We start from the raw sequence: 27,853 nt of genomic DNA, 5'->3' as shown, positions 1-27,853 counted from the left end.
AGCGTGCAAGGTGGGCGTCCGCGGCCTGGGGGGGGCGCGTGCAGCGTGCAAGGTGGGCGTCCGCGGCCTGGGGGGCGGCGCGTGCGTTCCCGCGAGTGCTCACCTGCTTGGCTTCGTTTGCCCGTCGGTGCAGCGAGTGTTTGCTGAGCGCCTGCCATGTCCCAGGCACTCAACAAACCCGGAACCGTGCTGACGCGCGGGACGGTCTGTGCAAGCCGAGCCGACGGGAGCCCGCAGCCCTCGCCCGCTCCGGGAGGCGGGAGGCGCCTCAAAGCCGCGAGCGCGGCTGCGGAGGGCAGGCGGGGCGGGAGCGGGCGGGCGGCAGTATAGAAGTGGACCCGGGAGTGGAATTCCGAGGAAAATTGCAGCTGGTGGTGAATTGGGCACAGAGGGAGCAGGGCGTGCCTGGAGACGGAGGTCGCCGGAGACCGTCTCCCTCCTGGCTCAGACGAGGAGGCCGCGCCGCGAAGGTCCCCGAGGGAGGGTGCGGTGCGTGAGGCCAGCTTTGACGACCATCTCGGCCCCATCTCCACAGTTGGGGTGTTTTGGATACATCCGAGATGTTTCAGCGGCTGGTTGGATATATGAGTCTGGAGCTGAAAATTGCATTAATACTTTCTTTTTTTAACTTTATAAAATTTGTATTAATAAAAGTGATACGTGTCCATTGGAACTAGGGAAAGATGAACAAAGAGAAAGATAACAGCCTCCCCCCACGCCCACCCGCAGCGCCTTTCCGCTCTGCCGGAGTGCGGGAGCACACGGCTACCTACCTGGGGAGCCTGTGTGTTTGCTGCGTGTCATTCTGTCACTTGCTTCTCTCTCTTAATGCTCCAGCAGGGATGAGAGAGCTCTAACCTGAGTTTAACAGTCGCATAATATTCCCTCAAATGAATGAACTGTCCCTCCACTCATGGACATGCAGGATGTTCCTGTGTTTTGCAATTATAAGCAAGTCTGTAATAAGCATCAATCCCTACTGATATCTATAAGGGAGGATTTCAGAGGGTTAGGGTTCACAAACTTTTTAAACAACTTTATTGAGATATAACTCTGTATCTCACATACCCTGTAATTCATTCATTTAAAATGTTTATAATATATTCACAGAATTGTGCAACCATCCCTACAATCTAATTTGGGAACAAAAAGAAACCCTGTGCCAACTATCAGTTACAACCCCCCACCTCCCAGGCCCTAGTCTTAGGAAACCACCAGTCTACTTTCTGTTTCTATGAATTGCCTATTCGGGATATTTCATATAAATGGAATCATATAATATGTGGTCTTTTGTGATTGGTGTCTTTCATTTAACAAAGCGTGTTTAAGTTTTATCTACAATGTAGCATGTGTTGGAATTTTATTGCTTTTATGGCAGAATAATATTCATTGCACAGATATGCCACTTTTTGCTTATCTTTTTATCGGTTGATGGACATCTGGGTTGTTTCTACCTTTTCGATATTGTGAGTAGAACTGCTCTGAGTATTCATGGACAAGTCTTTCTTTGAACACCTGTTTTTAGGCTTTGGGTGTGAATCCAGGAATGGAATTGCTGGGGTGTATGGTAATCCTGCATTTGACCTTATTGAAGAATGCCAAAGTGTTTTCCAAAGTAGCTGTACTATGCGTGGTTTTGTGTATGTTTTTTATTTTTTATTTATCTTTATTTTTTTTCCAGTGGACACCTATCTAGGAATATATGTGTTTAATAGTAAATGACATATTGCTAAATTGCTTTCCACAAAGTTTATAAAAATTCAACCTTCCAAAAGTAACATCTAAGATGGCCCCTTTTCCCCACCTTTACTCACCACGACTTCCTGACTCTTTTTAGAATCTTTGATGAACAAAAAAAACTTATTCCATTGTTCCTTTAAATCACATGCTGCTTGTGAGATTGAACACTTGTTCACTGTGTTGAAGCTATTTGAACTTTCTCTTCTGTGCATCTCTGTGGGGCCAGCGCTGACACGCACCTGCAGTTGTGAATTGATGGCACTGTTTTCTCACCTGTGACATAGGGCTAATAGAATCAGTCTCAAAGCATCATTCAGGGTTAAATGAGATCATGCACAGGAAGCTTTGGGGGCTTAAGGCCTCAGAGTCTAGTGGAGAAAATAGCATCTCCATACTTCTGCTATCGGGAACTAGGAAGGAAAGGTTGGCTGTCTGAGGGCTGGAGCCAGTCGTCGCCAAGGGTGGGGGCCCTAGGGATTTGTCAAGCAAAGTTGGGGAAGGCCCTCCAGGCAGGGGGAAGGGCGGGTAGAAAACCCACAGAGCTGTGAGGAGCAGTCAGAAAACCTCCAAGTGCTGGTGGAGGAAGAGGGACAAAGCACGAAGTCGGGAGGCTGACTCAGGCCAGTGTGGGACGGGCTGCTTCTGTGTTGTTCTGCTCTCCTTGGCCACTTTGAGAAGATTATAGGATCAAATTTTTAAATGAAGGAATTCTGGAAGCCCCATAGACAGACGATGGTGCAAAGCAGGGACAGATTATTGTCAGGAAGATGTCAGAAGGGTGGGGCGTCTGCAAGACGGAGCAGACTGTGGGGCATCAGTGAGCCAGCATGGAACTGCTCCTCGGGGACAGCAGTGCTGCATCCCTGGGCATGCAGGCGATTGGGACAGAGCCACAGTACAGACAGGGATCCCCCAGGTACCCCAAGTGGTCAGGCTATGGGGACAGAACCACAGTGCAGACAGGCATCCCCAGGTACCCCAAGTGGTCAGGCTATGGGGACAGAACCACAGTGCAGACAGGCATCCCCAGGTGCCCCAAGTGGTCAGGGTATGGGGAATGAGCCACAGTGCAGACAGACATCCCCAGGTGCCCCAAGTGGTCAGGCTATGGGGACAGAGCCACAGTGCAGACAGGCATCCCCAGGTGCCCCAAGTGGTCAGGCTATGGAGACAGAGCCACAGTGCAGACAGGCAACCCCCAGGTGCCCCAAGTGGTCAGGCTATGGGGACAGAGCCACAGTGCAGACAGGCAACCCCCAGGTGCCCCAAGTGGTCAGGCTATGGGGACAGAGCCACAGTGCAGACAGGCATCCCCAGGTGCCCCAAGTGGTCAGGCTATGGGGACAGAGCCACAAGGCAGACAGGCATCCCCAGGTGCCCCAAGTGGTCAGGCTATGGGGACAGAGCCACAGTGCAGACAGGCATCCCCAGGTGCCCCAAGTGGTCAGGCTATGGGGAATGAGCCACAATGCAGACAGGCATCCCCAGGTGCCCCAAGTGGTCAGGCTACGGGGACAGAGCCACAGTGCAGACAGGGATCCCCAGGTGCCCCAAGTGGTCAGGCTATGGGGACAGAGCCACAGTGCAGACAGACATCCCCTAGGTGCCCCAAGTGGTCAGGCTATGGGGACAGAGCCACAGTGCAGACAGGCATCCCCAGGTGCCCCAAGTGGTCAGGCTATGGGGACAGAGCCACAGTGCAGACAGGCATCCCCAGGTGCCCCAAGTGGTCGGGCTGTGGGGACAGAGCCACAGTGCAGACAGGCATCCCCCAGGTGCCCCCAGTGGTCAGGGTATGGGGACTGAGCCACAGTGCAGACAGACATCCCCCAGGTGCCCCAAGTGGTCAGGCTATGGGGACAGAGCCACAGTGCAGACAGGGATCCCCCAGGTGTCCCAAGTGGTCAGGCTATGGGGACAGAGCCACAGTGCAGACAGGCATCCCCCAGGTGCCCCAAGTGGTCAGGCTATGGGGACAGAGCCACAGTGCAGACAGGCATCCCCAGGTGCCCCAAGTGGTCAGGCTATGGGGAATGAGCCACAGTGCAGACAGGGATCCCCCAGGTGCCCCAAGTGGTCAGGCTGTGGGGACAGAGCCACAGTGCAGACCTGTGTAACTAACAAACACACACACACACACTCACTCACTCACTCACCCACTCACTCCCTCACTCCTTTAGGGCATGCGCCGCCGTGCCTGTGCCTTTGCCAATCACCGGCAGGCAACTTGCTGAGTTTGCAGATCTCCAGAGGCTCTGTAAGGACTTCCACCTTTATTCTCTTTATTGGTTGCTACTTGTTCTCCTCCCACCCTCCTTGCCCCACTTGTCCCAGAACCCAAGATTGGTCAGGGGCTCAGAGGCGGAAGAAGGATGACTAAGCGGCCCCCAGTGGAGTTCTGGAGTTCTCTGCTCAGTGTCTGAAAGTCACTGCCATGCCCCACATGGCTTAGGCTGCAGAGTGACCATAAGAATTGCCAGTGCCTGGAGCACTGTTTTATGAGAAAATATGTACCAAAAGAGCTAGCTCCCAAAGGATGGTTTCCCTAACCCATTGCTACAGCCAGTGAGTGCCACAGACATGCAGGAAGAGGCAGGTCTCCTCTCTCCGCAGGGCTTGGCCATTGGTATGCTGAAGGAACTTCCTCAGGTCACAGGCCAGGGAGCCTGCCTCTGAGGCATTGTGCAGGGCGGCGGCTGCTGGGAGCCCCTCATGAGGCTCCACCACCCTGAAGCACCACCTGGCTCTAACTGGACCTTCATGTAGGGTGAGAACTAAGTATTTTTAAAGTAAACCACAGGTAGTGTGATCGATCGTGCAGCTCTGTTTGTGGTAGCACGAGACAGACTTAGATGTCCAGGGATGAGTATTTCAGACCCTGAAGCACGCACTCGTCGGAAGGAGAGCTGCATGGGCTGCCGTACATCCGCGCTGCTCTGGGCGAGTGCACTGCCGCCTGCCTGGTGGGCTTTACTGGATGCAGCACGTCCCTAATGGGACGGAGGCCTCGGGGCAGGTACTCCTGGCACTGGCCTTAACCGAGAGCATCTGCACAGGTCCCAGCCCGGAATCCACGTGCTGACACATGGAAGGACCCCAGGAGCTGGGACGCCCTGGCGTGCGGCCCCCACAGCTGCACCCTGGGCCTGCGCTTTGGTGCAAGGTTGGAGCAGCCCGGCCGAGCGGGCGTGCACGTGGGATCCCACCCTTGCCCCCCTTCTGCCGCGAAGGGGTCACAGGGACCCACACGCGTGTCCAGTGCTGCCGCGGTGCTCTCCCAATCTAAACAGCAAATTCAATAAGTAAAGCAGCTCTTTCTGTGACTGCAGTTTCTCAGGTATTATTTCCAGAGGTGGAGAACAATATTTCTAAACAGTAGAGCAAACAGGCTCTGCTTGATTCATGTTTTTCCCTTGTATTAAGATGAAAAGTTTTTTTTTCTTGCCCTCATCTTATAAATTGGTAAGATCTATATTCCTGACTAAGCCATTTCTATTAGGCCCTTTTCCTTTCTGATTTGCTTAATAAATATGCTTAAACTATTTTCCTTATCTTTGGCTCCTTTTTAATAGAGAAAAGCTGGAGAATCCCACAGGTCCTCTCTATACGAGAGCTGCAGGTGAAGTCTGAGGGTGAGCAGGCGGGGCTGGCTCCAGGTGGGGCATGGCGGCACAGGGACAGCGTGAGCACAGGCTGCACTGGCTTGTTGAGGAGAGGTTCTAGGCCTCTTGCAACAAGTCCGTTGATAGGTATCCTAGGAGCCCCAGGTCACGCCAGTGGCCTGAGCAGGGAGGCAGCCCCGCCATCCCAAGTGTCTTAGAAGGGATGTAAACACCAGTTGTGCCTGGCCAGTCCCAGCAAAGCCAGCAGCAGGGGGTTCTCAGAGCAGCCACAGCTAGCCTGAGCACTGGGCTAACCATGGGCAAGTGCCCTAGAAGCCAGGCTGGAGGGGCCAGGACCAGGGTCTTCCACACCTGGGGAAGCCAGGGGCCCAGTGCTCCCCACACTATAGGGAGCTAGGGCTCCACCCCCCCTGACATCCAGAGCAGCCCCAGCACCCCAGCAGCCCCACACTCAGGGAGCAAGGGTCCCAATGCCCCTCATGTTCAGGGGAGCCAGGGTTCCCTCTGTTGTCCAGTTCTGCTGGTTTTGACGGATGGATAATGCCATGTATACACCATTACCATTACTGTATCACACAGAAGGGTTCCACCACTCTAAAAATCCTCTGTGCTCTGCCTGCTCATCCCTCCACCCCCTAATACCTGGCAACCACTGATCTTTTTACTGTTTCCATAGTCTTGCCTTTTCCAAAATGTCATATAGTTGGAATCACACAGTATGTAGCCTTTTCAGACTGGCTTCTTCCATGTAGCAATACTCATCCAAGGTTCCTCCATGTCTTTTCAGGGCTTGTCAGCACATTTCTTTTTAGCACTGAACAGTATTCCATTGCATGGATGCACCACAGTTTTTATCCTTCTACTGAAGAACATTATTTGCTTCCAAAGTCTGACAATTATGAGTAAAACTGCTATTAATATAAACATGTATGTGTGGGGTTTTGTGTGGACATAAGCTTTCGACTCATTTAGGTAAATACCGAAGAGTGCTATTGCTGCATCATAGGGTAAGAGTACGTCTAGTTTAGTAAGTAACTGCTAGACCGCCTTCCAGAGTTTACATTCCCACAAGCAATGAATGACAATTCCTGTTGCTCCATATCCTCGCCAGCACTTGGTGTTGTCAGTATATTGGATTTTTGCCATTCTAATAGATATTTAGTAGTATCTCATTGTTTTAATTTGCAATTTCCTAATGACATATGACATTGATCATCTTTTCATATGGTTATTTCTCTTCTTTGGTGATATGTCTGTTGAGATCCTTTACCCATTTTATAATCAGGTTGTTCATTTTCTTATTGTTGAATTTTAATAGTTCTTTGTATATTTTGTATAACAGTATTTTATCAGAAATATCTTTTGCAAATATTTTTCACATTTTGTGGCTTGTCTTTTCATTCTTTTCACAGTGTCTTTTGCAGACCATAAGTTTTAATTTATATTTTAATGAAGTTCCACATCAATTTCTTCTTTTGTGATTTATGCTTTTGATGTTGTATCTAAAAACTAATCGTAAAGCTATGGTCACCTAGATTTTCTCCTGTGTTTTCTTTCTAAGAGTTTTGTGCTTTACATTTAAGTCTGTGATCCATTTTGAGTTAATTTTTATGAAAGGTGCAATGTCTATCTAGATTTGTTTTTTGCATATGGATATCAGTTGTTCCAGCACCATTTAAGGGGGTATTGTTTGCTTTTTATTTGTTTGTTTGTTTCTTAAAAGACAGGGTCTTGCTTTGTCACCCAGGCTTGAGTGCAGTGGTGTTATCATAGCTCACTGCAAACACAAACCTCCTGGGCTTAAGTGATCCTCCCACCTCAGCCTCCCAAGTAGCTAGGACTACTGGTGTGCACCATCACGCCGGCTAATTTTTTCCTTCTTTCATTTTTTAGAGATGGGGTCTCACTATGTGTTGCCCAGGCCAGTCTTGAACTCCAGGCCTCAAGTGATCCTCCTGCATCAGCCTCCCAAAATGCTGAGATTACAGGCATGAACCACTACACCTTGCCAGCACAATTTGTTGTAAAGACTATCCTTTCTCCATTGAAATGTTTTTGTTACTTTGTCAAATATCAGTTGACTAAATTTATGAGGGTCAATCTATAGAGGCACTCTATTCTGTTCTGTTGATATATTTGTCTTTTCTTTTGTCAGTACCACACTGTCTTGATTACTACAGCTTTATAGTAAAGTCTCAAAGTTGGGTAGTTCCAGTCCTCCAATTTTGTTCTTTTTCTTCAGTATTGTCTTGGCTATTCTTTATTATTGTCTTGCCTTTCCATATAAACTTCAGAATCAATTTCTACAATCAATATCCGCGAATTAACTTGCTGGAATTTTGATTGGGATTGCATTGAGTCTGCAATTTGAGTCTGCAGTGAGTATGCTGGAATTTTGAGACAAATTGAGTCTGCATTCAGTCTGCTGGAATTTTGATTGGGATTGCATTGAGTATATCAAGTTGGGAAAAATTAGCATCTTAACACTGTTGAGCCTTCTTAGCCATAAACACAGAATATCTCTGCATTATTTATATCTTGATTCATTCAGAGGAGTTTTTTAACTTTCTTCATATAGATCTTGTGCATATTTTGTTAGATTTATTCCTAATTATTTCACTTATTTTGGTGCTAATGTAAGTGGTATTAAAAATAACTTTAAATTCCAAGTGTTCATTGCTGGTATTTAGGAGAACATTTGACTTTTGAATATTAACCCTGTATCCTGTAACCTTGCTATAACCGCTTAGTAGTTCCAGTAGTTTCTTTGTTGTTTCTTTTCAGTTTTCTTTTGAAATACATCATTTGTGAACAAAGACAGCTTTATTTCTTCCTTATCAGTATATTTACCTTTTATTTTCTTTTTTTGTCTTACTGAATTAGCTAGGACTACCAGTACCATGTAGAATACCAGTGGTGAGAGAGATTTCTGCCCTGTCCCTGATCTTAAGGGGAAGCCATGTAGTTTCTCACTATTAAGTGCAATGTTAGCTGTAGGGGCGTTATTTGTTTGTTGTTCTGTCTGCTAAAGATAGTATCACTTTGAAAGAAAAGAATATTAGCTCTCCTGCCCTTCTTTTATTCCACGCTTCCTTTCCACCTACCTACCTTTGCTTTTGCATTTTGTATTGTTAAGACTGAAAACATTCTGTTCTATCACCATAATTAAGCCTTGCACATCTTATCTACAGATTGATTCTCAAAGGTGAAAATCAATAAATGGTATTTATATAATTGTGATTATATAGGTTGAGTATCCCTTATTGGAAATACTTGGGACTCAAGTGTTTTATATTTCAGATTTTGGAATATTTGCAGTATACATACCAGTTGAGCATTTCCTTTTCCTCCAAAACACCTTCCAAACTTCCAAACACCTTCTAAAACTTTTTGAGTGCTGACATGATGCTCAAAGGAAGTGCTCATTGGAGCATTTTGGATTTAGGATTTCAGATTGGAGGTGCTCAACCTGTCTAAATATGTTTACTGTATAGGAAGATGGGATACCACATTCAGTTTCCTTTCTTGTATGACATTTTTTCCTGGAGACTTCCATTGACCTTCATTTTCCTGGCATTGCCTGAACATCAACCAAATTTTTTTCTAACAACTCAAAAATGATATCAAATCATTGGAGTTATCCTTTTCCTTTGTAATCTTCCTTTTGGAGCCTCTATTCATCTAATCCAATTTTGCTCTGCTCTCAGCTATTATCCTGTATTAATCACATAGGTTTGTTCCAACTGTTGGTTTTTTATAGATGTTCTTTAGCAAGTTGAGGAAGCCCCTCTTTATTCCTAGTTTGCTGATGATTTTTATGACAACTGAGTGTTAGATTCTGTCAAATTCATTTTCTACATCTATTGATCTGATCATATAATTTTTCTTCTTTAGCTTGTTAATAGGATGGATTATATTAATTGATTTTTGAATATTGAACAAGCCTTGTATACCTGGCATAAATCCCATTTGGTCGTGGTGTATAACCCTTTTTATATATAGTTGAATTAGATTTGCTGATATTTTGTTGAGAATGTTTGCATTTATTTCATAAAAGATATTAGTCTGTGGTTTTCCTTCCATGTAATGTCTTTGTCTGGTTTTGCTGCTATGGTGATGCTGTCCTCAGACAATGAGTTGAAGAGTACAGTATTCCCTCTGCTTCTATTTTCTGGAAGAGATTATAGAAGTTTGTTGTAATTTCTTCCTTAAATGTTTTGTAGACTTCACCAGTGAACTAGGCCTAGCGCTTTCTGTTTTGGAAGGTTATTAATTATAGATTCAATTTCTTTAATAGATATAGGCCTATTCAGATTGTCTATTCCTCCTTTTGTGAGTTTTGATAGATCGTATAGTTTAAGGAATTGATCCATTTCACCTAAGGTATCAAATTTTGAGGCATAGAATTTTTTATAATATTCTTTTAGTATTCTTTTAATGCCATGGTGTCAGTAAAGATGAACTCCTTTTATTTCTGATATTAGTAATTTATATGTCATATAAATTAGTAATTTATATGTTTTTATTCTTGGTTAGCCTGGCTAGAAATCTACCAATTTTTATTGATTTTTTTAATTCTTTTTTTTTTTTTTTTTTGAGACAGAGTCTTGCTTTGTTGCCCAGGCTAGAGTGAGTGCCGTGGCGTCAGCCTACCTCACAGCAACCTCAGACTCCTGGGCTCAAGCAATCCTGCTGCCTCAGCCTCCTGAGTAGCTGGGACTACAGGCATGTGCCACCATGCCCGACTTATTTGTTGTATATGTATTAGTTGGCCAATTAATTTCTTTCTCTTTATAGTAGAGATGGGATCTCACTCTTGCTCAGGATGGTTTTGAACTCCTGACCTCGAGCATTCCCCCTGCCTCGGCCTCCCAGAGTGCTAGGATGACAGGCGTGAGCGGCTGCGCCCGGCCTTTATTTAAATTTTTAAAGAACCAGATTTTAGGTTTCTTGATTTTTCTCTGTTGATTTCCTGTTTTCAATTTCATTGATTTCTGCTCTAGTTTTCATTACTGCTTTTATTCTTTTTCTTGGTTTCAATTTGCTCCTATTTTTCTTATTTCATAAAATGAAAGCTTAGATTATTGATTTTAGATCTTTTTTTCCTTATATATGCATTCAGTGCTATAAACTTTCCTCTAAGCACATCCCACAAATTTTAATATGTGTTGTTAATTCATTCAAAATATTTTTTAATTTCTCTCGAGACTTTTTCTTTGACTCATGTGATGTTAAACTGTAAATATTTTTATGTTTTCTTTTTTCTGTTATTGATTTCTAGTTCTTCTGTGGTATGACTTCTATACTTTTAAATTTGTTGAGGTTTGTTTTATGGCCCCGAGTATGGTTTTGGCGAATGTTCCATGTGAGCTTGAAAATGACATGTATTTTGCTGGGGTTGGATGAAGAATTCAGTAATGTCAGTTAAATCCTGTTAACTGATAGTACTGTCAGTTCAACTCTGTCCTTCCCGATTTTCTGCCTGCTGGGTCTGTCAGTCAATGACAGAGGGGTGTTGAAGTCTCCAACCATAGTAGTGAATTTGTTTCTCTCTCCTCACAGTTCTATCAGTTTGCTTCATGTGTTTTGATGCTCTATTGTTGGGCACATACATATTAAAAATTGTTATGTCTTCTTAGTGAATTGACTGCTTTATTATTATGTAATGCCCCTTTCTATCTAGAGTGATTTTCTATGCTCTGAAATCTGCTCTCTCTGAAATTGAAATAGCTACACCAGCTTTCTCTTATTAGTGTTAGCATGGTATATCTTTCTCTGTTCTTCACTTTTAATCTATCTGTACCTTTATATTAATGGAAGTTTCTTGTAGACAACATATAGTTGGTTCTTGTTTTATGTCCACTCTGATAGTCTCTTTTAATTTGTGTATTGAGATCATTCACATTTAAAGTGATTATTAACATAATTGAATTAATATTGACCATATTTATAACGCTTTTCTTTCTTTCTTTTTTTTTTTTTTTTTTTTGAGATAGAGTCTCACTTTGTTGCCCAGGCTACAGTGAGTGCCGTGGCATCAGCTTTTGCTTACAGCAACCTCAAACTCCTGGGCCCAAGCAATCCTCCTGCCTCAGCCTCTCAAGTAGCTGGGACTACAGGCGTGTGCCACCATGCCCGGCTAATTTTTTCTATATATATTTTTAGTTGGCCAATTAATTTCTTCCTATTTATAGTAGAGACAGGGTCTTGCTCTTTCTCAGGCTGGTTTCGAACTCCTGACCTCAAGCAATCTGCCCACCTCGGCCTCCCAGAGAGCTGGGATTACAGGCGTGAGCCACCGCACCCAGCCTAACACTTTTCTATTATTAGTTGCCCCATTGTTTCTTTTTTTGCCTTCCACTTTTTTTCTGCTTTTTCTCATCTTAATTGAACATCTTTTATGATTCCATTTGCTTGTTTCTCTCAGCATACCAATCATACTTATTTTTTAAATTTTTCTAGTGGTTGCCCTAGAGTTTGCAATATACAATTAAAACCAATGAAGTCCACTTTCAAATAACACTGTCCCACTTTACAAATAGTGTTCCCAGTTCCTCCCTCTCATCCCTTATGATGCTGCTGTCATTCATTTCACTTGCCCATAGGGATGTAATCACTGAATACATTATTGTTTATTATGTAAACAAACTGTTATCTCTGAGATCAACTTAGCATAAGAAGTGTAAAAGATTTTGTTTTGCCTTCATTTATCCCTTCTCTAATGTTCTTTCTTTATATAGATCCAAATTTCTGACGTATTTTCCTTGCCTCTCACCATTTTCATACAGCATTCTCTGTGGGTCTCCCCTGCTTCCGGGCCTGCTGTAGAGCTGCCCTGCTGGCCCGTGTGCAGGCCTGAGGGATCTTTAACAGACTGTTATCGGAGAGGTAGGACTGAGTGCTGCCAGATCCCCTGATAAGAACCAATCATCTGGGCTTTAAGAGAAAACAAAGGCCAGCTTCAAAATAGCAAAGATTAGCTGAGCCTCCCACACAGGAATCCCATAGCAAAGTGGCAGCTAGGCAGTGACCGTCCCCAGCGTCCTGGCCCTGCACGCCCAGCCAGCCGCACCTGCCCCGCTCCAACTCACCAACCCACGAGGCGGCTGCTCACTGCTCTGCGACAGCAGCAGGCGCCCCTTCTCAGCCTCGGCGCCTTGCCCTGCTCTGCCCTCCTGGCCAGGCCTCAGCGGTGGCTGCCCGCAGGCGCCTGCACATCTGCGGGAAGCCCGCGTGGGAGCCTCCGCAGCACTGAGCCTCTGGGGCTCAGACAGCTGCATATTGAGCATTTTCTCTGAGCAGGGACTGAAAGGGCCCTGAATGAATTCCAAGCATGAAGCAGTGGTTCACTGGGAACTGGCAACTTCCCTGTGTCTGTCCAAGCTCAGGGATGGCTTTGCTCATGGCGCCTGGCCTTCTCATCTCTGCACTCCCTGAGCAGCAGCTCCGGAGGGTGTAGGGCTTCTTTCTGGTTTATTGTCTGTGATATAACAGTTTTGCAGCGTTGACTTTGTCTCCCTCGCACACCGCTGTGGTGCGAGCGCACCAAGCACACAGTTATGCAGATGTGTCTGTGGAAAGGGGTGGCAAAGTCCTGTCTTCAAACAGGTTTCAGCCTCTAAATAGAAGAAAAGAATTGTGAGCCCCAACTTTTTTCATCCAGGAAGTAGGGGGAGGAGGGTATAGTGGAGAGCTCAGGTTACTAAGGAAACTATGGCCCAGGCTGCAGTGAGGGCCGGGCTGGCCCAGTGTGGCCCTGCAGCTGAGGTGCTTCCCTTAGGACCGTTTGCAAGCATCTTTTGGAAAGGAAGTTGTAATAACTCTGTGATGTTTTTCCTAAGCCTAATTACTAGGGATCCCTCTACATAGGACAGAGTGAAGGCCCCCCATATCACTGCAGGCAGGTTGATGAGTGTAGTGCCACAGCCTTCCACCCTGACGAAAATTGTTTTTTCCTTTCTGATGCTCATTTAAGTGAGTATTATAGACACTAGCAGTTTAATTGTAGACTTCTTAGACATCCCTTGAAATTTGTTTAGGGTTGCCAGAAAATATTTCCAATGGTTTTTAGACCTTCGATGAAACACATTTCCTCAACTCTTGCCTTGTTCTCTAATTGGAAGGAAATTGCTTAATCCCATATAAATGTAAATTCTATTAACAACCACGGATATCCTAGGGTAAAAAGTAAGTTTGGCTGGTAACAGTCTACTTTTTATTAATTCCCTTAACAGTCATTTACCAAGCACTGGTAAACCAGCGAGCCCAGCCCCATGCTGGGCCACAGCCGGGGTGCTTGGCCACTGTGGGCGCACTCTGGGCTTTGGGGGCTCCGCCACGCAGTTCTTCCCGTGCCTCCTCGCGCATCTGCCTGCTGTGGACTAGTCACACTCATTTCCGGCTGCATTATGAGCCTTTATTGAGTTGACTTTTCATCCCTTTGACCAGTTTTGATTAGATTTGCAAGGACAATGTCATTAGCTGGGGCAGCCTTTTCAAAATCAGGATTTTCATTTTTAAAAAGTTGTTCAAGTATGCATTGCATGAGTGTGTTTTAATAACTGAGCCTATCAGTTCTCATGCTTCTATTTTATCCTCTAAAGATAAATTTTCTCCTAATGCTTGTTCTAGTGGGGAATAAAATGTTTTGCTCCAAGAATGAGAAGGAAGACTCTTCTGTTTTTCTAAATATTCCACATCTTTTTCTTCAAACATCTGATTTTACCACTTTTCAACAAGGACAGTCTGCGATTTATCAGTGTATCTAGGTGATATCTGTAATGCTACACATCCGAGAAAACCATTCCTTCTCAATCTTTGGCATGACCCTCAGTCACAGAGGCTCTGCCAGCTTCACGGGGTGCTGCCTGCCCTGCCTCCATGCCCGCTGGCCCCAGCCCGCCGCGATGTGCAGGTGGCCAGGACACGCTGGCCAGCTCTGTTGCCTGTGGACCCACCTCACTGCCTTCTTTAGGGGCCTCCCCTGACCCTCAGGCCAGTCCAGAGAGCATCTCTGCTGTGCTTCTTAGGGGTCTTTTTCATTCCTCTCATCCAAGTACTAACCAGGCCTGGCCCTGCTTAGCTTCCAAGATCAGATGAGATCAGGCGTGCTCAGGGGGGTGTGGCCATAGACTTTTCTATTTCTCATTTAGCAATTTTTATGGTATTTTTACGCATTTTTTATTTATCTGCTTCCCCAACCAGACTGTGGAGTCACAGAGAGTGGAGATTACAGCATTCGTCTTTGTGTTTCTAGTACCGCACATATATCCCACACTTAAATAGCATCATATGGTTATTTGTTGCTTGAATAATAGTCACAGATTTTGTAGTACAAAAGAAATTTCAGTATCCTTAATCACGATGGCAATAAGGGACATAAGAGAAATCACATAATAGGGGGTATTAACATGCCAATAAGAATACTTAGCTTTCTTGGCTGGGCACAGTGACTCATACCTGTAATCCCAGCACTTTGGGAGGCTGAGGCAGGAGGATCACTTGAACCCAGGAGTTTGAGACTAGCCTGGGTAACACATTGAGAACTTGTCTTTACAAAAAATAAAAAAATAGCTGGACATGGCAGCACATGCTTGTAGTGCCAGCAACTTGGGAGGCTGAGGCAAGAAGATCACTTGAACCCAGGATTTGGAGTTTGCAGTGAGCTATATACCATGCCACTGCACTTCTGCCTGGGTGCCAGAGCAAGACTCCACCTCTAAAACATAAATAATAAAATAAAATAAATAAATAAGATAAAATTTATCTTTCTTCATGAAAGAAATGGAAACTAAAATAAACAATTTTGTTACACAGGAGACAAATTGTTAAGATGGTGTTAGTAAAAGTATAGTAGAACCAATGCTCAGAATTGTGGCTGTGTAAATCAGAAAGTCCTTTTGGGTAACACTTTCTAAATGTATTTTTCTACGTCTCCAATATCATACTCTTTGACACAGGAATTCGAAGGGCCTCAGCACAGAAGAGGCCTTAATATACAGAGATATTCACAGCCACACCCTGAAGTGACCTGGAGACCTAAGTGTCCAGGGTGGGGAATGGTTGAAGGGCTGTGACATTACACTCCAGTGAGATGACAGTGGGATGGATACCAATCCTCACAGCAGCTCACAGCAGCCCGAAGCTGAACGAGAAAGTGGAACGAGATGGGCACGGGTGGTTTGACTGCAGGATTAAATACATACGCACCTGGGAAAAGATCACAACAGATCAAGCAAAAACAAAAATACTTGGTTAGGTAGCAGTATTTAGGCAAGTTTTAAAACTGTTTATTGTTATAATTTTATTTAGACAACAAGAAGAAATTACAAAAAACTTAGGAACATTTATACAAACTCCTAAGTAAGAAAAAAAAGCCACGTGGGGCCTCGCAGGTCGTCCTGTGCTTGGCAGGGTGGGGAGGGCGGCGCGAGAGGTGACTCTCCCCTCCCTCCTAGGCACGGTGGTCGGCGTGGACGAGAGCACGGCCTTCTCGTGGCCCGCGTGTGACCAGTGCGGCAGCGGGAGACTGGAACAGAGGCCAGAAGACAGGTGAGGGCAGGGCGGGGCCTGAGGGCGAGGCAGCGACCCAGCCCGGGCTCCTGGGCATCTCGGCGTCTGCGGAGCAGGAAAGGAGGAGCCGCGCACCGTTTCCTAGCAGTGATTTCTGCTGGTTTTTGCAGCCGCTCCTGCCTCAAAAGAGAAAGCTGGGTTTTGTCCTCAGCTCCTTTATTACCAATCAGGAGAATAAAGAAAAACAGAAAAAACAATAATAAGTAGGGGGGGCGCAACCCTGCCTAACGGGCACAGGAGCACTGGGTGACGGGCACAGGAGCACTGGGTGACGGGCACAGGAGCACTGGGTGACGGGCACAGGAGCACTGGGTGACGGGCACAGGAGCACTGGGTGACGGGCACAGGAGCACTGCGTGACGGGCACAGGAGCACTGCGTGACGGGCACAGGAGCACTGGGTGACGGGCACAGCAGCACTGGGTGACGGGCACAGGAGCACTGGGTGACGGGCACAGGAGCACTGCGTGACGGGCACAGGAGCACTGGGTGACGGGCACAGGAGCACTGCGTGACGGGCACAGGAGCACTGCGTGACGGGCACAGGAGCACTGCGTGGCGGGCACAGGAGCACTGGGTGGCGGGCACAGCAGCACTGGGTGACGGGCACAGGAGCACTGCGTGGCGGGCACAGGAGCACTGCGTGACGGGCACAGGAGCACTGGGTGACGGGCACAGGAGCACTGCGTGACGGGCACAGGAGCACTGCGTGACGGGCACAGGAGCACTGGGTGACGGGCACAGGAGCACTGGGTGGCGGGCACAGGAGCACTGGGTGGCGGGCACAGGAGCACTGCGTGACGGGCACAGGAGCACTGGGTGACGGGCACAGGAGCACTGGGTGACGGGCACAGGAGCACTGGGTGACGGGCACAGGAGCACTGCGTGACGGGCACAGGAGCACTGGGTGACGGGCACAGGAGCACTGGGTGACGGGCACAGGAGCACTGCGTGACGGGCACAGGAGCACTGGGTGACGGGCACAGGAGCACTGCGTGACGGGCACAGGAGCACTGGGTGACGGGCACAGGAGCACTGGGTGACGGGCACAGGAGCACTGGGTGACGGGCACAGGAGCACTGGGTGACGGGCACAGCAGCACTGGGTGACGGGCACAGGAGCACTGCGTGGCGGGCACAGGAGCACTGGGTGACGGGCACAGGAGCACTGGGTGGCGGGCACAGGAGCACTGGGTGACGGGCACAGGAGCACTGCGTGACGGGCACAGGAGCACTGGGTGACGGGCACAGGAGCACTGCGTGACGGGCACAGGAGCACTGCGTGACGGGCACAGGAGCACTGGGTGACGGGCACAGGAGCACTGGGTGACGGGCACAGGAGCACTGGGTGGCGGGCACAGGAGCACTGCGTGACGGGCACAGGAGCACTGGGTGACGGGCACAGGAGCACTGGGTGACGGGCACAGGAGCACTGCGTGACGGGCACAGGAGCACTGGGTGACGGGCACAGGAGCACTGCGTGACGGGCACAGGAGCACTGGGTGACGGGCACAGGAGCACTGGGTGACGGGCACAGGAGCACTGGGTGACGGGCACAGCAGCACTGGGTGACGGGCACAGGAGCACTGGGTGGCGGGCACAGGAGCACTGGGTGGCGGGCACAGGAGCACTGGGTGACGGGCACAGGAGCACTGGGTGACGGGCACAGGAGCACTGGGTGACGGGCACAGGAGCACTGCGTGACGGGCACAGGAGCACTGGGTGACGGGCACAGGAGCACTGCGTGACGGGCACAGGAGCACTGGGTGACGGGCACAGGAGCACTGGGTGACGGGCACAGGAGCACTGCGTGGCGGGCACAGGAGCACTGCGTGGCGGGCACAGCAGCACTGGGTGACGGGCACAGGAGCACTGGGTGACGGGCACAGGAGCACTGGGTGACGGGCACAGGAGCACTGCGTGACGGGCACAGGAGCACTGGGTGACGGGCACAGGAGCACTGGGTGACGGGCACAGGAGCACTGGGTGACGGGCACAGGAGCACTGCGTGGCGGGCACAGGAGCACTGGGTGACGGGCACAGGAGCACTGGGTGACGGGCACAGGAGCACTGGGTGACGGGCACAGGAGCACTGGGTGACGGGCACAGCAGCACTGGGTGGCGGGCACAGGAGCACTGCGTGGCGGGCACAGGAGCACTGCGTGGCGGGCACAGGAGCACTGGGTGGCGGGCACAGCAGCACTGGGTGACGGGCACAGGAGCACTGCGTGGCGGGCACAGGAGCACTGCGTGACGGGCACAGGAGCACTGGGTGACGGGCACAGCAGCACTGGGTGACGGGCACAGCAGCACTGCGTGACGGGCACAGGAGCACTGCGTGGCGGGCACAGGAGCACTGGGTGACGGGCACAGGAGCACTGCGTGGCGGGCACAGGAGCACTGGGTGACGGGCACAGGAGCACTGCGTGACGGGCACAGGAGCACTGCGTGGCGGGCACAGGAGCACTGCGTGACGGGCACAGGAGCACTGGGTGACGGGCACAGGAGCACTGCGTGACGGGCACAGGAGCACTGCGTGGCGGGCACAGGAGCACTGCGTGGCGGGCACAGGAGCACTGCGTGACGGGCACAGGAGCACTGGGTGACGGGCACAGGAGCACTGCGTGACGGGCACAGGAGCACTGCGTGACGGGCACAGGAGCACTGCGTGACGGGCACAGGAGCACTGCGTGACGGGCACAGGAGCACTGGGTGACGGGCACAGGAGCACTGCGTGACGGGCACAGGAGCACTGCGTGGCGGGCACAGGAGCACTGCGTGACGGGCACAGGAGCACTGCGTGACGGGCACAGGAGCACTGCGTGACGGGCACAGGAGCACTGCGTGGCGGGCACAGGAGCACTGCGTGGCGGGCACAGGAGCACTGGGTGACGGGCACACTGACGCCCACGACTCAAGCACTGCAAAAGCTATCCTTGCTACAGAAACATTTGCACCCCTTTATATCACGGAACAAAAGAAGCGAGGCACACTGCTGCCGCCCAGCTCGGCCTGTGGGAGGGCAGAGTGTTCGCCGCGGGCGCAGCCTGCTTCTGGGCCGCCCTGTGGAGTCAGCTCTGCGGCCTCCAGCGCACACTGTGTCATGTGGCCAAAGGGGCAACCCCGTTAACTTTCTGCTTCTTAAGGAGCAAACAGCAAGTGTGTCCTCGACAGCCCTGGGTTGGTGGCGTCGGAACGCAGTCACCACGGCTGGCACGGAAGAGACGGGGCGGCGATCCAGGCGTGCCCGGTGGGCACAGGAGCTGCAGTGCGTTGAGGGAGGCCCCAGGAGGCGGCCCCACTCCCCCAGCCTCCAGCCCTGGGCCGTCCCCGCCAACCCACGTGTTTTTCTGCCAAGGGTCCCCTCAACGGCCTCCAGCGGCTGTTAGCCGAAGCCGACTAACTGCGCCTGCGAGTGACCCTTTCTCTGCCAGCACACGTGCTGGTTAGAAAGGCGTTCCTGCAGGAGCTCTTGACTGTGCTTCTCTGGGCTTTGGCCCCGTGTCTCACACGCCAGGGCCGCCTTTTCCTGCGGGGACTGTTCCCGAGCGGTCACGTCTCCTGTTGTCAAGAGACACCTGCAGGTCTTCCTGGACTGCCCCTCGAGACCCCAGTGCAGCGTGAAGGTCAAGGTAGGAGCTGGCGCCGGGCGCGTGTCGGCTGTGTGCCGCCAGGGCCGGGCGTGGGGGTGGGGGTGGGGGCAGCTCCTGGCTCCCAGGCGGGCAGCACTGGCACCCCAAGCTCTTTCCAGAGGAGTCTCCCTGGGGACAGGGAGGATGCACCCTTCACAAATGAAGTCTCTCCGCGCTGTGACCCAAAAGTCAGGTTTGACCCAAGGCTTTGAGGCAGAAGCTGAGGACTGGTGAGGAGTCATGTAACCGAGCACTTGCTGACGGGACTCTAACGCCGCCCGTTTCCTGCTCTTGCAGCTGCTGCAGCGCAGCATCGCGTCCCTGCTGAGGTTTGCCGCCTGCGAGGACGGGGTAAGTGCCCCCCAGGGGAAGCCCCTCTTTGGAAATGAGGTCACCGCAGCTCAACCTGGAGGGAGAGGCAGGAATCTGTCCCCCTGGCTTTGATCAGCAGCATAGTCCTGAGATCAGAGTCCTTCCTGTCATGGTGTCCTGTTAAGAAAAGGGAATTGGCTAAGACACTGTTTTTAATTGCTGGGTATTCCAGACTCTGATTAACTGGTAACGCCACTGCTTCTTCTCAGAGCTGGTTTGCCTGCCCCAAGAGTTGCTGTGGGGAGGCTCAGAAAAGTGTGCTGTGCCCCTCCAAGAAAAGCACCACCTAACGCATAAGTTATAGGCCAGTGGCGTCGGAAAGTGCCTTTTCGAGATTTGGCCCTCACAAATGAGATGTCCTTGGGAATGCTGCCTCTGTCCTGGCAAGGCAGTTAAACACACCGTAGAGGCATCTGTGGCCAGAACGGGGTCCACACCCAGGGAGCCCACTTGGGCCGGCCTCCGGGCTGGTGCCGTTGAGGGAGGGTGACTGTCCCAGGAGCCCTTTGCTCCACTGAATATAAGGTGTCTTTTTCCAATGGCCCCATGGCCCGATTCCAGCCAGAATTTATGAAACTGGATCCATACTGTGAAGGCTCCTCCACCCACCCCTGCCTGCCCTTGTCTTCCCCTGCACCTCAGAGGCACTGCAGTTGACCCTCTTTCATCTAAACCACGGCTGGCAGAGTCGGGATTAAACTGGAATGTGGATAAACCCACAAACAGGACCTCTGAGGATCACCAGTCGGAGGCCGAGGCTGTGAGCCCTGACCTGGCAGTAGCATTGCCTGTGGTGCTCTGGAGGGTTTCTGCTCCCTCCTGGGGTAGAGCCTACTGACGCGAAAGGTCCCTGGTGACCCCGAGCTCCAGCTCGGAACCCTCGCCGGAGCTGCCACTGCACTGGTGGGAGCCGAAGCGTGGCCCAGGCTGCAGGAGGCTCATGAGCGAGCGTCCGACCGTGCATAAGCCGGTGATTACACGGGCCAAGAACTGTGCTCCCTGCTTTTCTCGTGTTTCTTCCTGCAGTCTCCCCACGTCCCAGCAAGGCAGAGTCCATGTTGCACTGCCAGCGAGATGAAGAGAGCAGGGCTCCCAGCAGCAGACCCCACACAGGGGAGTCGCCGTTATCCCCACAGATACGGCCGCCTAGCAGAGCTGGGCCAGCCCAGATGGCTGTGCACGCAGGCCCTTGTGTGTGTCTCGGTTCTCATGGGGGTTTCAGTGTGTGGCAGCAGGTGGCGAGGCAGTGGTGCCTGTTGACTGATTCCTTGCTTCCTCCTCAAGCTCCTGGGGGCAGGAAGAAGGAAGAAAGAGGCAGTGCTGGAAAGGGGGGTGCTGCCAGGGCTGACTATATGGAGGTTTCCAAGGCGGGGCTTCGGGCAGGTGCTAAAGACTACGCATGTGGGCTCTCAGGGAATGCATCTTGCTGGAAGACATTGGAGGAAGCATAGGATAGGAAACGCTCCTCTTCAGGAACGCAGAACAGAATGAATCAAAACTCATGACCTAAACAAAACTAGTCACACGTAGGCATGGCAGGCAGGTCCCCCGGCAGAGCTGTGGCTGCGCAGGAGGGTGGCTTCAAGAAGCCCCCAGTGTTGGACAGTCGATGGCGCTTGATGCCCCTGACAATCCCCACCACCCTTTAGGGACTGGAGACCAGGAAGCCCTGGCAGAAGTCCTCCCTCCTTCACTTGGTTTCCTTCTGGCTAGGGCAACTTGTTCCTCCCACTCATTTAACTTGTCCACTAGAATGTTCCGGTAAGTAAAACCCTGCTTATAAAGAGCTTCACAGTATGTGTACATGAGTGCATACGTGCACACGCTTGTGTGCATGTGTCTGCTTGGGTGTGCTGTGTGCGTGTGTGCACAGGGTGGCAACAGCCCCAGGTGTTCCCACAGTGGGTGCTCTGGTTTTAGGGTCTACCCAGTGGACTGAGGGTCCACTGAGGGTAAGTTCTGAGCCTAGAGGTGCACATTTTAGGAAGCCCCTTACCCAGACCCTAATCTTATTCAAAGTGGATAATTGGTTCTTTACGTCTGGCCTCGAGAGAAGCCAATAGAAAATGGGCATCCAAAGGGCCTGGGTGTAAGACATCAGCTTAGGGTCACCAGTCTGGATTCTGTCTGTTTTCTGGGTGAGAATGTACATTTACCAAAATCCAGAGAATCAAATCAGGGCTTTCCACAAAAGCCGTCGCTCTATTCCCTGGAGCAAATGTACTGTTTCTGGTTAAGACACATGGGTGTTAAGTTTTATACCTCTGCTTCAGTGTAGTCTAGCTACAGATGTGCAAGCAATAGGATTGGCTGTCATACATGTCATTTCTCAATGGTAACATTATAGAGATGTGGAATTTGAAGTTTGTTTCCTTAGCTTTCAGAAAAGGAAAAGTTAAAAGAACATATATGTATCTTGTGACTTTTAAAAACAGAGACACATTTTATACATATGCAGATATACATTCAAATGAATAGTGCATGTGAGTTTGCTGGTATGATTATCTTAACCTCCCCATGTTAATTTTCCCCAGATATAAAAGATTTATAATTTGAACTCCATTTATAGATGATACAGCCAAAACTAACATTCTGAAAAGCAATGACTTTTTGCTGACTGTTTTTCAAGTCAGAATTCCGCACTTTCACTCCAGAAGAGCACAGAGGCCGGCCCTCTGCTCACGCACGCACGCACGGCCGCTGAGACGCAGAATGTCCTGCTCTCCCACCTGCACTCGGGCGCCGCGCACGGGGCCCTGGCCTGCACCGGCCGCTACTCTCTCCAGGCCAGCAGCCGTGGGGCTCTGTCTTGCTCGCCGCCACCTCTTCAGGGTCGCCACCTCCCACCTTCTCACCAAGGAAGCCAAACTCTTTACAAGGCACACTGAACAGGCTAGGTATTTCACACCATGCCCGTCTTACAAATGGGAAAATGCAAGTATCCGGTGAGTTGGCACGAGGGTTGTGTTCGCATCCCAGACTGATCCTGGTATTCATTGCTAGAAAACAAACCATCTCAAAACTCAGTGGCCGCAACATTTATTCTGCACACAGCCCAGCAGTGCGGACAGGGCTCCGCCAGCACAGCTCCCCTCTGCTCCGCTGGGCCTCGGCCGTCCGCAGACTGGGCCGAGTTGGTCAGCCCTGGCAGGGCTGCGGCCCGACCCTCACCGCATGTGCGTGGGGCAGAGGCCAGCTGGAAGCCGAGCACCTTTCCCAGCCAAGCTTGAAATGTCACTTGGTGTTCCTTCCACTGCATTCTGTCCCTGAGAAGCTAGGCGCCCAGGCCAGTCCAGACCCCCCAGTCCCCGCCTTTGGTGGGAGGGCGCCGAGGAGCCGCAGACCGTGCCTGCTTTGGCCGCACTGTCTGGCCTCTCCAGCCTCAGTCTCTTTGCCGTGACACTCAGTGGTGGATACAGACCGAGCGCAACTGCTGCAGAGACTTGTCCAGGCCTTGCACCAAGGAGGCGGGAGGGGCGCTTGTGAAGTTACTCTGTGAGTGGCCTTGCCCTCTAGGGCTCAGTCTCCCCAAGGCCAAAGAGGTAATTACCTCAATGCTTTTGAGCTTCTCTTTATTTTCAGGCCCAGCCCCAACAGCAGGTGCTCTGCAGCTTGATCTATAGGGGCACACCACACCCTCCCAGCCCACCCCGTGCCTGTGTTCTCATCTAGAGATAAAACTCACCCAGGATGAACCAAATAGAATGTGAAGAAAAAGCTCAGTCTCGTGACTCCAGCACAGAAAGAGCTGTTTAGCCCAGTGTAACTCTAAAAAAAAATGGGATCCTATCAAGGAGGGAAGTTTGGGGCAAAGTACCAGGAAATCCTTTGACCGGAAGTGTTGCTAGATTGGGGAAGTGTCCCAAAGGAAGTGGAGACAGCTGCAGGCACTGGCCTTCCCAGCAGGGCCCTTGCATGTCGCCCCGGGCCCTTCCCTGAGCCTGGGGGTTGCTTGTCATGACATCCAGTGAAACCGCCATCAGGAGGCACTGTCCATGAGCCTCGTGTAAAAGCAGAAGTCGGCTATCAGAGGAAAGTTGGCCGCGACAAGTGGGGCTTTTACAGCAGTCCTTCATTTCTCCTCCCTGCTGCTGTTCTCAGCCGCGGGGAGTGAAAGGTCACGGCTGGGGACAGGCCTCTGCCCTGGCGCTGGGCCGTTCTGTGTTGCTGGGAACAGGACGTCCAGGCCAGCCCCGTTTGCGTTAACCAGTGTGCCTTTATCACTGCAGAGTTACGAGGTGGAGCGCGTCCTGGGGAAGGAGGTGGGGCCGCTGAATTGTTTCGTGCGGTCTGTAACCGCCCACCCGACCCGCTGCGTGGGACTGGAGGAGATCGCGCTGCCGGAGCGGGAGGCGCCTGCGCGGGACGCCGCCCTGCCCTGGGATCTGCGTGCGACCCGCGGCAAGGGTGGGAGCAGTGATGGGGCAGTTACTTGTTAGCTGTGGACAGAGTGAATGTAGTTTATGATCCTGGAATGAAACTTACTAGATTGTCCTGGGACAAACGTTAATAAAATGGTTTTGCAAAATGAAAATCAAAATTCTTTCTCTACGGTTTTATTATTACCTTCTTGCAAATTCAGGAACATGTTGAATTTTAAACTTGAGGCCTTAATTTTATATTAGGCAATATTTTAGCAGAAAAAAATTTGTTCAGTTGTAATTTTAAAGTATTTAAAATTTTACCATGATTCATTGTTTTTCTTGTAGTAATTGTTTTAACATTCCCTCAAAGAATTCCTGGCAAAGCTCAAATATTTGTCCTGTATGTGATGCTGCTGTTGTGCCACAATAAATGTCAGACTTAAGCATTTTGCAGTTGAAAATTTTGGGGAAAATGTTCTGGGGAACTATGTCAGAGGTGAAACTGTTACCCATAAAGTGTAAATAACTTAGTCAGGGTGCTCATAGCTGCACTGATACAGACGGCTCACCCCCACAGCCCTGTTCAATCAGGCTGGGTAATGTATGCACAGAGCAAAGATTACAAACTTCAGTCAGTTATAGTTTGCTTTGTTCACAGAGATTTAAACCACAAATTAATTATCTTTGGACACTAAAGATTTTGTGTTTCCCTACGTATAGCAATATAAGCATGACAGGCCAGGGTTAATTAATTACATAATATACACGTAGCAGCCCAAGACCAAGACAAGCTGCCTAATACCCAGTTTTCTTGGGAGGAAAGGCAGATAGCTTTGTTTGGATTAAACCTTGGAACATTACAGTTACTGGCAAGATAGCCAGTTTTAAGTAGTTTTGTGACTGCCCTTTTCCTCTCCTACATGACTATTTTGTACTTTTTTTGCGCACTTTGAAAATCTACTTGACATTGTCCATAAGACTGAGGAAAGTGAAAGTCCCACAAGAGCCCAAGATGACTGTGACAAGCTTTTGGATAACTTGAAACCTCCAACACCACCTCACCCTTCCGGCAGCCATCTAGTTAGGGAGCTCTTTGGCTGTCCTCAGCAGGGTCCCCAAATCAGCCAGCCCCTCCCCAAGTCTGGGTACTTTTTGGCGAGCACCTTCCACTGGAGAGCTACTAGCTCAACTAGTTCGGTCACGCTGCGCCGCGCAGGGCGAGCTAAATACAACATACGGAGGCAGACGCAGGCATGTTGCAAAGCAGACCTCGCCTCTGAGAAACTCGTTCCTCCGCGGGACTCCTGTCGCCTGTCTCCCGGGTGCTCCTGCACCTGGAATGCACCCGCGCCCGTCCCTATGCGGGAGTCACCGCGAATACAGGAAGCAGGGCGGTTTTAAATGCTGCTTTATTCTTACAAACACTGTAAAAATCAATATAAAAAAGTGAGCATGCTCAGTCTTTCCCTCTTATCTACAATACAAAGGGCTTTCTGAAGTCTTTTTTTGTTTTTTACAAATGTACCTTAGCTGCATGAATAGGAGTAAGATGTAGAAAAAGCCACCGTTACAAAAATAATTTAAGGGGAAACAACCACGTATAGCTTCTCTCGCAGTTCAGTGGTGGAGGCCCGGCTGCAGCTTCCTTTCGCTCCCGCGTCCGGGGGCCGCAGCCGGCGCCCGGCGGGGCCGTCGGGCTGAGGTATGGGTCGTTGCGAGGCGGGCGGGCGTCACCGGCCGTCGGCGGCCGGCAGGAAGGGCGCGCCGGGCAGCTGCTTGAAGAACTGCCGCAGGCCGGCCAGGTCCCGCGTGAGCTGCTCCACGCGCCGCTGCAGCTTCTCGTTCTCGGCCGCCAGCTCCACCAGCCGCTGCTGCATCTCCTGGTTGCGCCGCTTGGCCTTGTCGCGGCTCTTGCGCACGGCGATGTTGTTGCGCTCGCGCCGCTGCCGGTACTCGGGGCTGCCGCGGTCCGGGCCCCGCTTGCCCGCGCCCTTCTCCCGCGCGGGGCCGGGCGCGGGGGGCGGCCCGGGGCTGCCGCGCGGCGGCTCGGGCGACGTGGGCGGCGTGGGCTGCCCCGCGGCCGCCAGGCTCACCACGGTCTGCGCGCACGCGGCCACCTGCGCGGGCAGCAGCGACCCGGGCGCGTCGCCGTCGCCCCAGTCGGGCTCGCGCTTGAGCGGGCGCGGGCCGGCGGGGCCCTGGGGGCGCGCGGGGGCCCCGGGCGGCAGCTCCAGGCCGCCCGCGCCGCCCGCCTTGTGGTTGCTGTTGAAGAGGTCGGCGAAGAGCTCGTCGTGGCACAGCTCCAGCGTGGGCACGGCGGCCATGGCGTCGATGTAGGCGCTGAAGTCGATGGCGCTCTCGTCGTCGTACATGGCGGGCGCGGGCGCGGGCGGCTCGGGCCCCCGGCCCGCCTTGCCCGCGCGGCCCGGCTCGTAGAAGGGCGCGGGCTCCGCGGGCCAGGGCGCGCCGCGCGCCGGGCCGTCCAGGCTGAAGAGCGCGGCGCTCATGGCGGGTCGGGCGGCTCGCGTCCCGTGCGCTGCGCCCCGCCGGCCCCGCGCCTTTTCTAGCCGGGCTGACGCGCCGCCCCGCCCCGCCGGGGCCGCCCGACCCGCGGCCGGCCGGGGAGGCGGCGCTGCCGGGAACGGCCCTCCCTCCCGCACGCCGGCCTCCCTCCTCCCGCCGCGCCGCGCCGGGATCGCGCCGGGGCCCGCCGGCGCCCGGTGCGGGCAGGGCAGGTGCGGACGCGCCCGGCCACAACCGGCCGTGGCTGCCCGGCCCGCAGCCCGCCGGCGGGGCCGTGCGTGGCTGCCGCGGCCTCCCGCGGCCGGAGCCGCACAGACGCGGACGCCTCCGGGCTGCGGGTCGCGGCGCTCCCCGGTCCCGCGCCGGCCTCGGGCCAAGGCCCGCGACGCTCCGCCGCGCCCGGGCCGGGGCCGCGGCCTCCCCGCCGGCGGCCGAGCGGACGGCCGAGACGCGCTGGCGCCGCCGCGCCCGCACCCGGCCGCCGGACGCGCCGCAGAGCCCCGCCGCCCGCCGCGCCGCCCTCGGCCGCCACCTGCCGGCGGCGCCCGCCTTGGCCCAGCAGCCCCGAGAGCGTCGGGTGGCGCGAGCCCCCCAGCCCAAAGCCGGCCTCCCGGGAGGCGTGGGACTTACACAGCCGCCTGCGGGCGGCCTCGACTCGCGGTGGGCGCGTCCTGGGCGACCCTCGTAAACGGGAGGCGTCTGCAGCCTGGTGTGCGTTTCCAGCTCAGGGGACTGTCGCCGGAATGGATTTCGCGGAGCTGGCGGAACGCGCGTTGCGCTCTCGCCGTGGGAAAGTGCCAAGTCAGCCACTGTGCACCGGGGTCCCCTTGTGAAATGCATGGAAAAGACTAACCCAGGGTAGGCTTGTTTGGTCACGTTTCCTGCAGTTTGGGGCAGGCAATTCTGGTCAAATCATTTATTAAATCTGTGTCTTCGTTCACTCCTTCCTCCACCTCCCCTCTCTTCGTCGCGTAGGCTTCTAAGTCACTAGGTGCTGGGTTCCAACACCAAATGCTCCACAAACTGTGC

General features: G+C 51.9%; 2 protein-coding genes across 10 annotated transcripts in view; one reads left to right on the top strand and one right to left on the bottom strand.

The window, feature by feature from the left end:
* The window catches only part of SPIDR (scaffold protein involved in DNA repair), a 484,225-nt gene extending 459,481 nt beyond the window's left edge, over positions 1 to 24,744 (top strand). For all 9 annotated transcript variants that reach the window (XM_076005324.1, XM_012790018.2, XM_076005325.1 and 6 more), the window contains 4 exons: positions 15,821 to 15,914; positions 19,451 to 19,565; positions 19,863 to 19,916; positions 24,167 to 24,744. In XM_076005324.1, the coding sequence (XP_075861439.1) occupies positions 15,821 to 15,914; positions 19,451 to 19,565; positions 19,863 to 19,916; positions 24,167 to 24,376 (473 nt within the window). In that variant the 3' untranslated portion in view covers positions 24,377 to 24,744. The remainder of the gene's footprint in view (positions 1 to 15,820; positions 15,915 to 19,450; positions 19,566 to 19,862; positions 19,917 to 24,166) is intronic.
* Positions 24,745 to 25,694: 950 nt separating this feature from the next.
* On the bottom strand, positions 25,695 to 26,871 carry CEBPD (CCAAT enhancer binding protein delta). The gene has a single exon (XM_076005331.1). It carries the CDS (start codon positions 26,806 to 26,808, stop codon positions 26,032 to 26,034), a length of 777 nt encoding a protein of 258 aa, XP_075861446.1. The 5' UTR covers positions 26,809 to 26,871; the 3' UTR covers positions 25,695 to 26,031.
* Positions 26,872 to 27,853: the final 982 nt, after the last annotated feature.

Source organism: Microcebus murinus, chromosome 7 (genome assembly GCF_040939455.1).
Source record: "Microcebus murinus isolate Inina chromosome 7, M.murinus_Inina_mat1.0, whole genome shotgun sequence".
In the NCBI taxonomy this organism is placed as follows: Eukaryota; Metazoa; Chordata; class Mammalia; order Primates; family Cheirogaleidae; genus Microcebus; species Microcebus murinus.
The sequence above is the reverse complement of the archived record's forward strand: the minus strand, read 5'-3'. Positions and strand labels throughout refer to the sequence as shown.